At 49.6% G+C, this 17,026-nt stretch overlaps 1 protein-coding gene across 1 annotated transcript in view; it reads right to left on the bottom strand.

Moving 5' to 3' along the window:
* GRIN2A (glutamate ionotropic receptor NMDA type subunit 2A) overlaps nt 1–17,026 on the bottom strand; it is a 359,508-nt gene that overhangs the window by 149,042 nt on the left and 193,440 nt on the right. The window contains exon 2 of the mRNA XM_026520343.4: nt 1,101–1,693. Coding sequence (XP_026376128.3) covers nt 1,101–1,693 — 593 coding nt within the window. The remainder of the gene's footprint in view (nt 1–1,100; nt 1,694–17,026) is intronic.

Raw genomic sequence — 17,026 nt, forward strand, 5'->3', positions numbered from 1 at the left:
GCCACAATGAAGGGCCACAAAGAACAATGACATTTCTCAGAAACATAAAACGTAAATGCCCACCGAGACGGGAGCAGTTAAATACATGAGGACACATCCACATGATGGAATATAATGCTGCTTTAAAAGTGGTATTTGCCAAGATTTCCAGTGACCTACAAAAATAGGACATAAGAAGGGAAGAAATACAAAGACATACACACTCACACAGAGGACGGGAGCCCCAGTGTGGGCAGTTTTCCCAAAGTGTAACATGGTGGTGAGGATGTGGGAAGTCTAGGGACTGTGTGAATACAAATTGGGAACGTTCCTTTGTCGGACAATTTGGCAAAGATACTTCAATTTTTAAATGCATGTGCTCTGTGACCCCAGACTTCCACTTCTTAGAATCCACCCCGGGGAAACACGTGCACGTGTGCACAGAGACTCGTGGGATGAGGATCACTGCAGCTTCGTTTGGAATGGGAAGAAATCTGAAACAACCTAGATTTTTATCATTATGGAGACTGGACAAATAAATCATGGTATATCCCTACCGAGAAATGCAATCCGGAGGTGGCAAAGAATACACACACATGCCCCCCCCAACACACATGTATATCTACACATACATATATAACTACTTACCTTCATACGTGTCAGTGCATATGTATATGTGTAGACAAACATACATACATCTGTGTACATATGTCCATACACGTGTATATATCTGCATATAAAATCCATATATACACACACACAGGCACACCTGGGATATAGCTATAGATAGACTATGGATAGACAGAGAGATACATAGACAGATACATAGACAGGTCTTGAGGGTAGGTTTCCAAGGTATATCACTGAGTAAAACAAGAAAGTTGCAGAAAACAAAGTATGACGTAAGTTATAAACAAAAGAGGAGTCAAGGGGAAGAGAGGAGAGGAGAGCCAAACAGAGAAACTCCCATAAGCACACACGCCACATTCTCTACTTGTCGTACACGTTTTCAGCAGGGAGCATGGATGTATCGCTCTGAGTTTTTGAACAAACACACAAGCGAACGAGCAAAACCAAACTCGGGTCCCATTTTGGGAGACAAGCAAAGATCGGCCTCTTACTGGTGTAGAGTGTGCGGCGGGGTCTCTGGCTTCTCCGTCTGCACGTAGCAGCTGGCCTTGGCCTCGGGGATGTAGGAGAACCTCTCCAACATAGAATACGCAGCGGTGGTGAGGATGCCCAGGCCGTCCCGCACCCTCGCCTCCAGGCTGTAGTCCCAGTCATCGTAGGAGACCGAAATGAGTCCGGATGGAAACTCCTTCGGGATGAGCTCTGTGTTCCCAGAAACCAAGCTGGGGACGATCCAGAAGAAATCATAGCCGGTGAGGCCCAGGGAGCGGGCCTCGCTCAGGATGAGGACAGCCTCATCTTTGGAACAGTAGAGCAGGATGACGGAAGAGTGGATCTTCTTCAACTGGACCTGCGTCTTTGCGTCCTCAAAGGAAGTGTCCAAGGTGATCACGTTCTGCATGTCCCAGCCCACAAAGCTGTTGTCCACGGTGGTCTTGATGAAGCTGATGAAGTCCCTGTAGCCAGGGAAGATGGTGGTCACCAGGGAGAAGACATGCCAGTCGTAATCCTGCATGATCTTCAGCATGACCGTGGCCTGTTGCTGGATGGACGCTCCGAACTGGAAGAAGGTTGACGTCGGATCCTGTCAACAGGTGTAAAAAAAAAAAGCAAACAGAGGTTGAGGCAGAAGGCAGTTTATATATAACCATCTGTCTTTATAGGCTTAAAAAACGCCTTCTTAGAAGGGAGGGCAAATACATCACACAACTATTCATTCGCGAACACTCCTGAGCACCTACTATATGCCACACTCTGGAAAAGACGCTGCAAATACAGTGAGTAGAGAGACCCTGAACTCGGAGCCCGCAGCCTGGCACGTGAAGGACATCTGTTATTTCTGCTTCTGGCTTATCCCAGTGCCCCCTGCCCTTTGGGGCCCATATGGTTTCAACACAATGAACTCTATCTGGCCCCGGGCTCAGAACTGGAAAATGAAGCCAAAAGAGACAACATCAGGACACACAGTCCTGATGATGCCCTTGGAGCACCCGAGTCTGCTGTGCCTGAAGCCATTTACTCTGGACCTGTTGGTTACGTAAGCCAACAAGTTCCCACGATCGCCTGAGCCAGTCTGAGTAGGTTTTCTGTCACTTGGTCTCTGGACTGCTGTGTAATAGAAAGTATAATAAATGCTAGCTGGACATCTCTCTCAATGTCTATCGGAATCAACAAATATTTGTTGAACCCCTAACCACGCAGCAACACGTTTATAGAACTTGGGGAAGCGATATATAAGACGGACACAGACATGGTCTCTACCTTCAGAGATCTGGTGGGAATTTGAGGAAGAGCAATTTCGAGGGACTAAAGGCTGAGAGAAGTATAAGGGGTGCTGAATGAGTATTCAGGTGAGGAAGAAGGGAAACGAGTGGAGCTTATACTCAAAGGAGCTTTGCAGATACATCTCAACTATTCTAGGAGCCAGAGATAAATGCATCAGGGCTCACGAAGTAGGGGCGATGAGAGGATGTTGAAGAGCTCGGCAGGAACCCCATCGTGTGTGGCTTCCGGGGTATATTCAGAGGCTTAGACCTTATTCAAGCATAAGGGGGAGCTGCTGAATGCTCTTACTCTGGAAGGCGATGTGGCAACTTGTGTTGGGTTAAAGGGCCTCTAACAGTTGGGTTTTTTTTTTTTTTTTAAGATTTTATCTATTTATTTGAGAGAGAATGGGAGAGAGAAAGAGCACGAGGGGGGAGGAGGGGCAGAGGAAGAAGCAGACGTCCCTGCTGAGCAGGGAGTCCGACATGGGGCTCGATCCCAGGATGCCGAGATCATGACCTGAGCCAAAGGCAGTTTCTTAACTGACTGAGCCACCCAGGCGCCCCCAAGGGCCTCTAATAGTCCTAACACCTCCCTACGTCACGATCAGATCATGAGAACAAATGTCCATTTAGAAAAGGCAGGCAATGCACACAGTAGTACAATTCACAAACTACCTTCACTCCCCGTAACTCATGAAATCCCCATGATGGTTCTATGAAGGTAGTGTTACTGGCAGGGGGAAACGAGGCTGGAAACGAACTCAGGCTCTGGTTTCGCGGCCAGCCCCCTCTCCAAAACACAGCCACCACTGTCTTGGGATCACTGAAGATCTGCAGATAGCAGATGCTTAAACCCTGCTGCTGACTGGCAAGGGGCAAAAATGCCCACTAAACAGAAGATGTGCCTCTGTGTTACAGCACAACACAATCTGACAGGTGCTGAGACAGGGTTTTCTGTCCCAGGGAACTAAAGGAATTCTCAAGGAGTCCATATTAGATAGCGCCACCGTACCTGCCTTTTGCATTCTGTAGTGGCCATATGCATTCCCCTCAATAGTAGGAATATGGGGGGTGGGGGTCTGCTGTGTGTGTGTGTGTATCAAGAGTGGACAATTCCCTTTGTCTTTCAAAACAATACTTTGTTGCCATGCATGTCAACCCTTTCAAGAAGTCGGCCAGGTTTTCCTTGTGGGTGCTCACCAAACAAAGTTTTATATGCATGGGCCAAAAGCTATAGTTCTTCGAAATACTTCCTTTTGCTGAAACGCATGGGTTTGGGGGATAATTCAAGGGTAGCACGGCCGGAAGGCAGAGAGGAAAAAAAAAAAAACAAACAACACAGGAATAAATGCCTCTGGGCTCCTTCCAACAATACAGTTTTATGAATTTTACCTAATTGAATCAATGAAAGAGGGTAACAGATTTAAAGACTTTGGATAATTATCTTTTCCCCCACAGCAGCTTTTGGAGAAATCTAATATTCTTGGACTGATTAATCATTTTAAATCATGCCTCAACAAGACTCTGAACGGCTCAAGGGCAGGGATCTTGCTGTCCTCATCTGTCTGTCCCCAGAACCTGGCAGAAGGCTCGGCACATGACGCATCAGGCAGTGCAGGACGAGGGAACGCGTGAGTAAATGAATGTGTGAATGAAGTCTAAGAGAAATGTCCTTGGTTTAAACATAAAGCAAAATAGAAGAATTCAGTGTCTCAGATTGTATTTTTTTTGGCTCTTGAATGTCATGTCCAGAAAATAACATCTTTCAACATCACCAACCTACCACTCCTCCAACCAATGTCTGAAATATACAGAGAGTGACCTTTCCTGATCGGAAAAGGAATACAGAAGTCCTCTAAGTTCAACAGCTGTCCATAGGACCTCATTAAATACTCAAAACTGCGACAACATGAAGAACCCACCAACGGGCGAAGGCTCAGAACTCAAATCTCAAGGCAGTTATATCCATCAACCTTATGCACTACTGCTTTCTTGAGATGGGACTGGAAGTTCTAAACGTAATTACAAATGATATGTAATAATTCCCAGGGAGCAAAGGTGCCTCCAAGGAAGCTGCTGACCAGAGTCACATCAGGATTGCAAAAGGCAACGGGATCAGCATCTTCTTGCACTGAGCACAGGAGGAATGGAGAAAGACCTCAGGAGGGAAGATGCTAACGGCACAGTCGGAACCCAATAAAAAGGATTTCTGAGATGGTCCGTATGTACGCACTTCCTAGGGATAATCGGAATTAGTGGAGAGGTGGAGATCAAGCACACTGGATGGGGGTGGGGGTGTCTGGGATGCTCCCGCACCCCTGCCCCACGTGCTATGAGCCAGACATTACTGTATCCACAAAGCACAGAGCAGAACTGTAAGCAAATGTGCCTTATCTAACTCTCCATGTGGGGAGGAGGGCATGGCTGCATTGTGAACTTCGTGAAAGAGAAAGATAATTATAGGGACGGCAGTTCATTAGCCCAGAGCTTGCCTGGCACAGCCGTCTGTGTAAAAATATGTGCAAGCTCCTTGCCGGTGCCATTCCCACCCCCACCCTGGTCTTGCAGTGCTTTAGTCCAGGCCGAATCTCTCCTATCACTCTCTTCTGACCCCCATTAGTATCTTCCCCAGGATGGACAACTGTGTAACTTCTGGGGTCATGCTGTCTGGGTACCAGTCCTAATTGTGTGGCCTTGGGGAAAAAAATCACTTCACCTTTCCAGGACTCAGTTGCCACATCTGTACAATGGGTATGGCAATGCCAATAATGCTAGTTGACGTGCCTACGAGAGTTGTGTGGCTCAACGCTTTCAATGTAGTATCTCATTTAATCTTACCCCCAACCACCTTCCTAAACGGGTACTAGGCATGATCGCTGTCATACAAATGAAGAAACAGACTCAGAGGCAGAGTGATTCTTCCAGGGTTATACAGGCAGGGAATCAGGTTCGCCTGCCTTCGAGATTCCAAGCTTCTCAGCCAGCACTATACTGTTGGTGATGACTGTACTTCCTCATTGAGCTGGAAGGATTCAATGACCTCCTTGTAGAAAAGCATCCAGGGAAGTACCCATCACATATCAAGCACTCAACAAATCGACATCACAGTTATTTTCCCCATGGGTCCAGACTCTCAGTATTTCACATCAGGGGCTTATGCTACCCACCCCCTCAACAGAAGTCACTCCCACTCTGGACTGGAGCACCCCAACAATGCACCCGGGTCATGACTGCCTGATGGAAGTTCCTGGTTGAACACTGCTTTAACCCTACCACTCCTCTCCTCTATGGTCATCAATGGCTCCCCTAGACAATCACATTAAGTACAGACTCTCCATCCTACCCCTTTATGCACACCAGTCACTTTATAGTTGAAACAGCGTGGGCTCCGGGGTCTATCGGACTTGAGTTCAAGTTCTGGCTCTGCATGAACGAACCATGTGACTGTGGGTAGATTCTGAAACTTTCTGCATCTGAGTCTCTTTGCCTATAAAGTGGGCATAATAAACACCATCCTGGGGGGAGGGGGAGCAGGGGCTGCCACGAGGAAGGGCTAAACCGGGATGACAGGCTCATCCATCACCTGTGCCTGACTCCCGACAGTTTAGGGACGCCTCTCCTTGTCCTCAGTCCTCTAGACAACACGGACAGAGCCAGAAACCTAAGGCGATGCTCTCCAGATCTACGGACATGCCAGTGTCACACTGCCCCTCCCCTCCGCAAACCAGCCCACTCACTCTGAGCCCAAGGAGGCCGCACGAAGAGAAGGAACTGTCTTTGCTCACAGTGATGAATCATGCTTTGGAGAGAAACCATCGCTCATGTCCTTCGTGGACCTCCCGCAGTTACCCTGCATCGCTATCACTTCCACTGGCATCTGAAACTTCAAGACCCATTAGGGACCCAAGGCTCTGCATACCTTCCGGAGGGATGGAAGCGAGAAGGTACTTGCAAAACGTACCTGCACAGCGAGACACTGAAGAGGCTCACGTGTAGCCCTGGATTTTTCAAAGGTATTTTTACGGACTGGCAGGAGGTGATGGAGGAATCTGGCCACACTCCCAGGGCCTGGCACCTGATATGCCACATGGCCCTCTTTCCAAGGCCCTGAACATTCTTCCCGCTTCCTACCTGAGTAGCAGAGGCTGTCTCTCCTGCACTCACCACCTCCTGCCATCCCTCAGCCTGTCCTTTTCAGATTCTACAGAGCAGTCTCTGACCACCTCTGGCACCGGCTTCCTCGGCAGTGTGCAGCCGGGGGAGCGGAACAGATTTCAGACACCCACTTTGGTTCTGAAGCAAGAGCAGTTCTCTCCCCAGGCTCCCTGCCCTGCTGAAGACAGAACAAACTGTTTTAAACACAGAGCGAGGGAGGCAGGGCGTGTGGGATTCTGGGTGACTGTTCTCCACTCTGTGTTTCAGTCCCATCATAAACCAAGGCCTCATTACATGGGAGTTCCTGATCTCACGTTCCAGAATGTTCCAGAGCTTGCTGAGTGAGTGTCCAGGATGAGACCTAACTCTGTGGGCATCAAGGCATGATGTCTAATAGAGTCTAATACCAACTTTCATTTCACTTACCCTGGTGAGCCTTGGTGTGTTTCTGCCACTCTTATTGCATATTAACTGAGCTTTTAAATATATTTTATTTCTGCTTTCATGGATGAGAGGAAAACTAAAGGCACCAAACTTGATAAGCCTGAGAATTTAGAAGAACAGCATTCTCACATACATATAAGCTAACTCTGTCCCACTGAAGGATCTCTATCCCATCATCAGCCATTCTACTCCTCCTCCTCCATTACCACCACCATCATCATCCACCATCATAACAACTACCACCATCATCATCCACAACCACCATCATCTACCATCACCACCACTATCACCCACTGTCACCATCTACCATCATTACCATCCACTACTATCAAGATCCACCACCACATCTACCATCATCATTCACCACCACCACCATCACCTACCATCACTCATCATCTACCATCATTACGTACCATCACCATTATTATTCACCATCGTCATTCACCACCACCACCAACACCTACCATCACTCATCATCTACCATCATTACGTACCATCACCATTATTATTCACCATCGTCATTCACCACCACCACCACCTACCATCACTCATCATCTACCATCATTACGTACCATCTCCATTATTATTCACCATCGTCATTCACCACCACCACCACCTACCATCACTCATCATCTACCATTATTACGTACCATCACCATTATTATTCACCATCATCATTCACCACCACCACCACCACCTACCATCACTCATCATCTACCATTATTATGTACCATCACCATTATTATTCACCATCGTCATTCACCACCACCATCACCTACCATCATTCATCATCTACCATCATTACGTACCATCACCATTATTATTCACCATCGTCATTCACCACCACCATCACCTACCATCATTCATCATCTACCCCATCATCATCATCCACCACCACCATCATCACCATTCACCATCATCTCCATCTTCCTCCTTCTCCTCCTCCTCATCCACCACTGTCATCACTATTGTCATCCACCGTCATTGTTCATCATTACATCCATCTATCATCCATCTCCCTTTCCTCCTCATCAGAATTACCATCACCAACACCATGGTCATCATCACAGCTAACATTTACTGGGCATATGCAATATGTAGGACAAGGTAGCATGGAGGAAGAAGTCTTATTATCATCCCTGTACTACAGATTTTAAAACTCCAGTTCAGAGAAGGTAACTTGCCTAAACACACACAGCTGGTACATGGCAGGGTCAGGATTCAAGATGAGGCAATCTGAATCCAGAATCTGGATGCTGAGCTCCTAGAAAACACTGATACCAGGTATGCAGAACAGGAAACAGAAGTGTGTGCGCGTTTGTGTGTTTGTGGTGGTGGTGGTGGGGTAACCACCACTCAGTCATTCTTGAGGCATCCAACTAGAAAAGAAAATGCCCAGAAATAGGAAATGAATGTCAGTGATCTCACATCAACTGGCAATAAGTTGCAGAAGACTGGGGCTAAGAGGGGAAATCGTACCCAGGTTTCATTTCCCAAAAACACATCAGCTCCATCATCCACAAACACAAAATTTCACTCCAGGCAACCTCCATTTATTGGACTGTTTTAGGATTTATGTTCTATCACTCATTTTTCTCCTTTCGGGATAGGAGGGATCTCTTCCCACATTCACTACTGCACTTAACCGCCACTGAAGCTTAGGGGCAGCCATTATTTCTTCATCGTCCAGAGGATTATTTCTTTTTCCTTTCCCTGTTGGACCTGCCCATGTTCCAGACCCTTGGAGGTTCACTCTCAAAGAAGAGCGAGAACCTCCTGTACGGAGTCCCTACCCAAGTCCTGTCCCTCTCCCACCCACGTTCCACACTGCTGTTCCAGTTACTTTTTTTAACGTTCAAGCTGGAGCATGATGTCCTCCTCCTTAAATTCTTTTTCAGCAGCTCTCACAACCTTCAGGATAAAGTAAAAACACACACCAGCCCCATCGCATTCTGGACTCAAGTGTTTGGGACTCAGCGTCCATCTCAATACCTGGGAGGGGTCAGGGACTCCACAAACAGGTGAGCTAACGAAGCCAAGTAATGTGTGCTTGGGACAAAAACCGAAGGAAGTCTTCATATTTTACCCCTGTCCATCATTTCCAAAAAGCACATCAGCTCCCTCACCACAAACACAGAATTCCACTCAATGGTCCACTCACTGGACCATTTCATGATTTACGTTCTGTCCCCCATTTTGCTTCTCCCATGAGCCAATCCACCATCATTCTCCTAAAATAACCCAACACCAACCTTCTCTGCTCTCTCCTTCTCTCTCTTCAAATGAGAAGTTTAACCTTAAGCATCTGGTGGCTGGGGGGTTCCCAAAAAAACGAGGGTGGCTGCCATGCTCTGAGCTGGAGACCTGGAGAGGCACTCCAGTCTTAACTCCGAGTCTGTGTAGTAGGCCCTCAGACTAGGCTGGAGGAGACAGAGATCATCTAAAACAATTTCCAAGAGAAGCTCTATGGCTGGGGATGGAACAAGGAACGGAGCCTCTTAGCATGACAAGCCTTCCACCTCATCCTCGCCTGGGCTTCCAATACAGCACCTACTGGCTGCATGTGACTATTGAAACTTAATTTAAAAGTATTAAATAAAATTAATGATTTGGCTTCTCAGGCACACTAGCCCCATCTCAGACGCCAGCAGTCTTTAAAGCTCTCCCACCCCCACCAGCCTGACCCCTCAAGATGCCAAGTGACTGGGTCTGGGATAGGGTCCAGGATTTTAAAAATTCCCTGGCTGAATGTAATGTGCAGCCCAGGTTGAAAACGCTAATCTGAGTCTTCAGTATCCAACCCAGTAGCTATGCTCCCCTGGGGGGATTTCTCGTACCCTCAGATTTCCAGGCTCCAGACCACTCCCACTGAACCAGAGTCTTTGTTTAGGAGTTCTAGAATATGTATGCTTTCCAGAATATGCTGATGTCCCGTAGGACTTGGTACTGCGAAGTCCAATTTCTCTATCGTTTAGCTGAGGAAACGAAGGCTCCAAAATCTTGAATGCCTTGCTCCAAATTTCACATAAATCAGTGGAGACCACAGGAACACACACAGGGTCCCTCACCCCTAATTTGGTGCTATCTTAATGTGTCATGATGCCATCAAGTGGGAAGCATTTTCTACACACAGAAACCACAAGGAACGGGGGTTTGTGTAGGAAGAACATGGGCTTTGCTGGCAGCCTGAGCAGAATCTGCTTCCACCTGCAAAGAAGTTATTTGATCTGAGCCTCTGTTTGCCCATCTGAAAAATGGGAATGACAGTAGCAGGCACCACCTTGGAGGGCTGCTGTGCACACCTGGGGAGACGAGGCACACAGAGCCCTTGGCACGTAGCAAGGGCTCGGTCAAGCGGAGCTGGCAATGACAGTGGGGAAGGTGGTAGCCTTGACCATCAAGCCCCAGCTCCCGCCTCCATCATGGACTCCTTAGCCCTCCCATCCGAACTCCCAGCCCCGCCGCCCCGACAGCTCCCTCCCCAGCCCCGACTTGGGTGCAGCTGCCTAGTCGCTGAGAGGCACGCATGGTGCCTGCTCCTCTCACTAGAATTCTTGAGGGCGGCGCACGGTGTCCCTCTGAGTCCTCCTCAGCACCTTGCCTGGCACCGGGCCACTGCTTTGGGGACAAAACTGCAGGCATCACTCTGAGTCTACAAGGATGCCCGTGGGTGGAGGGAGAGACTAGTGTTTTATGTATATGAGCAGACCTGTCAGATCTCCTGCTCGAGAAACATTCATCTATTGATTGCTTTTCATCCACTCAACGAATTTAACAAACTCCAGCTAATGTGCCAGGCATGGTTCCAGGGGAGTGAATGCAGGGAAAGAGCCTACCGGGAGCGAAGGTCCCTGCTCTTACGAAGTTTGCATTCTTAAGAGAGCAGACAGATAAGAAAGAATGAACTCGGCACAGAATAACTTCAAGGCAATCGGATGATGTAATGCTTCGGGAGTGGTGTGGAGAGGGGCACCGCTTTAGAGCAGCTGCCCTGCTGCATAGGCTGATGAAAAGAACAGGAAGAAATCAGCCAGGCAAAGCTGAGGGGTGGGCCGGCATAAGGAGAGCCATCGGAGAAGGAGCAGCAGCATGTGGTAGGAAGGGGTTTGGCAAGTTCAGGGAACAGAGGGAGATCAAAACAGCTGAAGTTTAATGACTGAGGGGGAGAGAGATGAGAGATGAGTTAGGACAGGAAGCAGAGACCATATCGCACAGCGGGTGTCCTGAAGGTCATGGAAAAGGGTCTGATTAAATTCCTAGGTCAATCTTATTCCAAACAATTCATCTACTAAATGCACTTCCGACAGGGAAGCTAGAAGAGGACCTGGATACTCTGGGGATTTAGGGTTTTACAGGAGCCAGCTCTATTCTTCCCTTTGGAATTCTGACCCGTGCCAAGAGAGGAGCCTACATTGAAGCTTCAGTAAGGCTCATAACTGTTTGCTACATGGTTCAATCAACTGGTATGCTAATCTCAAACAGTGTGACTAGAATTCCCACATCAGCCTGGGCATTCCACACCTAGTCCCAGTTCATCATCCAGACCCAAGCTCTCGCCGTGGCACGTAATGCGGTGCTGGAGGAGAGAACACACACAAATGCACGGAGAGATGTATTCCTTGAGTCCCACTGCAACGAGTTGATGACAGCCCAAGACTCTCTACATTCATCAAAACCACACGATGACTGCCGCTCTTGCACCCAGACCTGCTTTCTAGATCATTAGCAGGCTGACCAAGAAGAGACACCTGGTGAGACGGAGGCTCTTAATTCTATGCAAGACACGGTGAAGCCCCAAGCTGGCTTCACCCCGCGCTCCATCAACCTGCAGGTGATCGTCTGACTCGAGGCTTCTAAACAGGGTCGTTAGTGATGATGGACTGAGCCTGGGTCTAGCCATTCTCACATAGAAAGCCAATGGGAAATTCTACCTGATCAGAGATCACGGAGTCAGGTCTCCGAGCTGCCGATAAACCCAAGTCCAGGGGATCTTTTTTTTTTTTTCCCCCTGCCATCCCAACTGTGACTGAGCTACTGGCCTTGCTCTATGCACCAGAAACCACCCTCCTTTTTTTTTTTTTTTTTTTTTTTTTTTTTTACATATTTGTTTTCTTAGAGAAGCACGAGCCTCTCTGAGACACATCATGGACATTTGTTATTCCAAGCACTGCACATCCTTTCTTTCTTGGTAATAGTCAATTTCTACGGAGTTTCCCCTCTGTCACCCAAGCCTATTGGCTCATCCAAACCACATGGCGTCAGCAATGAGTCCAGGGGTAGGAATGTGTCCTAACAGGTCCAATGAGAGTGACTCTCAGGGTTTCTGCAAAAAGTGACTAGGAAAAGACAGGTTCTCTTATTGTTAAACTTGAATTCTGCAAGTATGTTCAGCCAGGGTTTCTGGCAGCCATCATGCCACCATACACCATCCTGAGAAGGAAGCCATCAGAGACAAAGGCAAAGGTGAAAGATAAAGAGTTACCAAGTCTTGATACCCTTGTTGGGCACCTTGTTCAAGCCATACCTGAAGCCTTTCCCTCCTTGTCACTGCATATCCCAATTAATCACCTCATTTTGCTTAAGCCAATTTGAATCAGCTTTTCTGTCCCTGGCAACCAAAGATTCCTGACACCAGTTTGGCTAGGGAAAAAAAGTAGAGAATGGTATGACTCATTCTTCTCTCATCTTGGGAGCTTAGACTGGAAGATCTCTAAACGATGGAGTGGTGTATTTCCATTCACTGTCCTCTCCTCTTCTGGTCCACGCTTTTTCCCGAGGGGCGGCTGCCTTTCTCCACATTATTCTGTCTTCCCTACATGAGCTCTTCATCCTTCCTTTGTTTTTGTTTTGTTTTTCTTTAATATGCCACCAAGATTGGTTTCCTCTCTGGGAGTCTGACAGCCACCGCTGCCGTGACCCAGACGAAAGACATGACAAGTTGCCGCCAATAATAATCGCTTGTTGTTAAGCTGTTCCAGCAAGGAGAAAACGCAAACAGGTCCTGTTCATTAAGTTTTCATCTCTAGCTGTCACACACACACACACACACACAAGGGCCACTGCTGGACTGAGGAGCCAGCTTTATTTTTGGAAAAGAGAGAATTTCAGGCTTTCCCGTAACCCTTGCGAGGGGCAGGGCCTGGCAATAAACATTAGAGTAGCAATGTTCTCTGCAAAATGACCTGTTCTCTAGGAAATGTCAACAAACAGCTCTGAGAGCTGAACCTCGGGAGGTCACGGCTTCTCCCCTGGGGACTCTGGATGTTGGTGTGATTGAAGGCACAGACGCTGCTGTCACATAGACAGAGGGTCCAGTCTTGGCCCCTGCTCTTACTGACATTGAGGCTTCGGCAAAAATACGTGGAATCTGCAAGGCTCCATTTTCTCATTTGTACAATGAAGGGAATTTAGTCCCTCCTTGAAGGAGGTGGTTATGATTGAGATAATGCATGAGCCGCTCTCTCACATCGAGAGCTTGATTCATGAGAGCTGGGATTACGGGGGTTGTTGTCCTCACGAAAGAACCAGCCACGCTGGCGACGAGCACACCCAAAACACTACAACCCGCCGGCATGGCGTTAGCGCAAATACGAACAGTTCTCCTGTGGCTCCTCCCCGCGTGGTTCCTAAATGTCCTAATAATGGCACGCCACGCCGCAGGAGCCCTGATTGTGTGCCAGGCTCGAGCTGGGAGCAGGTGGGCAACTCGTCCCCAGGTTACAACTCCAAGGCCAGCATCCTCAGAGCCCCTCGGTCCTGGGCAAACCAGGACAACCCACCAGCTAAGCAGAGAGATCTGCATGCGTTTCATCTGGTCACGAACCTGTCAGGGGAAAGTATTTCTGCCCCCATTTTACAGGGGAGGAAGTTGAGGCTCAGAGAGAGGTCCTTTTTGAGTCTAAGGAGCCCAGGAATCATGGGGGCACTTCCTCCACAGCAGATTCAGCACATGGGGGCTGCAGTATGGCCAGCAAGCTCGCAGGTGGCCCCGAAGCAGCTGGGCCACGGACCGAGCTCTGAGCAGCAGCCCCAGGGACGTTCAGTCACACGCCCACGGTCACCCAGCACTTGGCAGAGCAGAGGTTCAGACCCACAGATCTGAAACCATGGACGCCTCTGGCTTGCGGGGAAGAATGGGGAGTGAGGCCAGACGGGATCTGCTGTCTGACACCCTCACCTCCCTGTGCTTCCGTCCGGCCTCTCCAGCTGAGACAGCCACATGTCACAGCCCGTGAGTCCCCTCAGCTCATCCGAAAAAGCGCTCTGGGGAGAATGGGGGACATGATGAGTCAGAGGGCACTATGGGGGAGCGAAGGAAGAGGGGCCTCCCTGGGGTGAACTGCTCCATGCCTGGGAGAGAGCTGGAGCCACCCAGGAACCAGGTGAGTGGTGGCCACTACCCAGATGGTGCCCACACCCACGTGCCACGTGAGAAAGGACGCCACTGAGCGTCCTCTCTGCCACACGCTGGCCCTGCCGCACGCCAGAGCCAGTCGCTAAGTCTCCCTGCACCTCCATGTTCTCATCTGTAAAATGGACCTAGTGGGACTCGGTTACCCGGAGGGGCGTGGGGCACCCCGGACTTGACAATGATGCTCACCATGGAGTGTGGACAAATGCTGGCTCCCCCACCACATATCGAGCGCTGCCACCTCTTCTGTCCTCTCTCCCCCACCCCACCCCCACGGTGCTCCCGGAACACACCGTCCATGCCTCTACTGTCGATTCGTCAGCAGGCATTTTGAGTGTCTATTTAAATATCTGTCTCCACGCAACTAGATTCCTGCTAATTCATCCCCGCAGCAACAGCACCCAGCCTGGCTCCTAGTAACTGGCGGAGCTCAGAACACGTTAGCCAAAGGTATGAGTAAGCGGAGGCATGAATGAATGACAGAATGAGGGAAGGGAGGGACGTGCGGGGAGAGGAGCCGCGGCTGAGTTAGGGGCACGGGTGGAGCTGGGGAGGTGGGTCCGCCCACGTGCGGCGCGAATGCAGGCCTAAGAGGAAGGTGCCGGACGTGGATTTCTGTGTCTGACATGCAGGAATCCTTTGCTGCCCAAACTCTGACAACCGCCAGGCAGGAAACGCAATCTGGGGGGAGACTGGGCTAGTATTCTGCAGGGTCTCAGCGCTTGCGACGTGCTCTCCAGAACTCAGGAATCGAAGTGATTCAGACCACACGATACCCCTGTCTATCCACACCCGGGAACAGAACCTATGTCCACACTGCTCGGGGCTTCCCCAGTCCACACCTCATTTCCAACCCCTCCCCCGCCGTATCCCCCGCACGGGAAGCCAGACACAAAAGACCGCGTACTGCAAGGCTCCGAGTATATGACACGTCAGGAACAGGCAAAGCATAGAGGTGGCAGGCGCGGCAGCGCTTTCCAGGGGCTGGGAAGGACAGAGGGAGGAGAGACATGGCCGACGGGTCGGGGTTTCCGCTGGGGTGATGAAGAAGTTCCAGAGACAGACGGTGGTTGTATGACAGTCAGGGTACTACTCAGTGCCACTGAACTGTGCACTTCAACATGACTGCATGGTGAATCTTACGTTATGTGGATTTTTACTACAATAAAAGATAAATCAAGCAAGCAAGCAGGTTCCTTCAGTCTTGCAGTCCCCTGGGGGTGAAGGGCGCCCTTAAGGAGCCCTTGGACCTCACGGTGGCCTGAGGCGCTGGTCCAGGTGGAAGGAAGAAGCTCCCAGGGGTCTTGTACAGAGCACACCGCCAGCCACATCTTTCTGTTGCCCGAGTTTGCCAAGTTCCCCATGCGGCCGTGGGGTCGTCCGTCACCCCTGACCTCGCAGTACCTCCAGTGTGAGTGGGCTACCCCATCAGCCTCCTCCAGACGGGGCCACCACGCAGGCCTGGCCCTTCCCTGTTCTTTCACACACTCCAACAGGACGGTTCTAGTTGCTTTTCAAGAGCACAGACCCTGCGGGACCGCGGGGAGGGAGCTGGTGCGGCGGAGGAAGGCACGCGGATTTGGGGATGAGACATCGCTGCGTTCGAACCTCTGTTCTCCCACATAGCAGCTCTGTGGCCTTGAGAAACTGACTCAACAGTGTTAAGCCTCCGTTTCCTCCGCCGTGAGACAGGAAAAGCAACTGCCACCTACCTCCCTCGTGGATCGGGTGAGCCAGGCACACAGCCCGTCAGCGCGGCGCCTGGCCTGCCGTGGCCCCCGTCCACCGACTGCTTCTTACAGGCCACTCACTGTTTCCACGGTATCTCATGTCAGCATTTGTCCAAACACATGGCGTCAACAGTACTCAGGTCCAAGTACATTCATGTGGATTTCGCTGGATCCCACCCCTTGGCAATAGCATCCTCCTCTTCATCAGTCTTAACCTGCCTGCTCCCTTTCCTTGACCCTTTCCTTGATTCACGTTCCTGCTGCAGGTATGCAAATACCAACTAAAGATCATCCCTCGCTGTCGTCTTCTTCTCAAAATGCTGTTTCTGGATAGAAGAATGAGTCTCAGGCCGACACCAAGAGATTAAACAACGTAGCGTGTCCCGTTTCTCGCGGCATCACATTCTGCTTGCTAACCGCTTCCCCGTGAAGCTCACAGAATGTGGAGCCTCCCATCACATATGCAGACCTAGGAATTCAAAGACCCTCAAGTTTGTTCACCTCTCAGACTCTTGAAGACCAGACCAAACGAGGAACACCCTCTGGCCCCTTTAAAAGGGCAGCACTCAAGTCTCACATACGTATTTGCAAGGAACAGTACTAAGCCGGGACCCCCTCGAAGCGCAGAAAAAGAGGATGGACTCATTGTGACCAGAGTTCGCCGTCACGATTGAATCCCGAGCACAGAAGGCATTAGGAAATGTAAACAGGAGTGAGAAGGGAGAGATTCTAACAGAAAAATGGATGGTTTGAGTGTTTTCCTAAGATGTAGCATAAAAAGGAAAATTGAATGTCAATTCAATGTGGATTCAAAGTGACGTGCAGCCTCTGAAAAGCGTTCCAAATGACTGTTTGAAAGGAGAAAAACACAATCGATGCCGGTCCATTTGCGTTCCTGCGCAGCCCCAGGG

The sequence above is a fragment of the Ursus arctos genome, unplaced genomic scaffold (assembly GCF_023065955.2).
Source record: "Ursus arctos isolate Adak ecotype North America unplaced genomic scaffold, UrsArc2.0 scaffold_2, whole genome shotgun sequence".
Classification (NCBI taxonomy): domain Eukaryota; kingdom Metazoa; phylum Chordata; class Mammalia; order Carnivora; family Ursidae; genus Ursus; species Ursus arctos.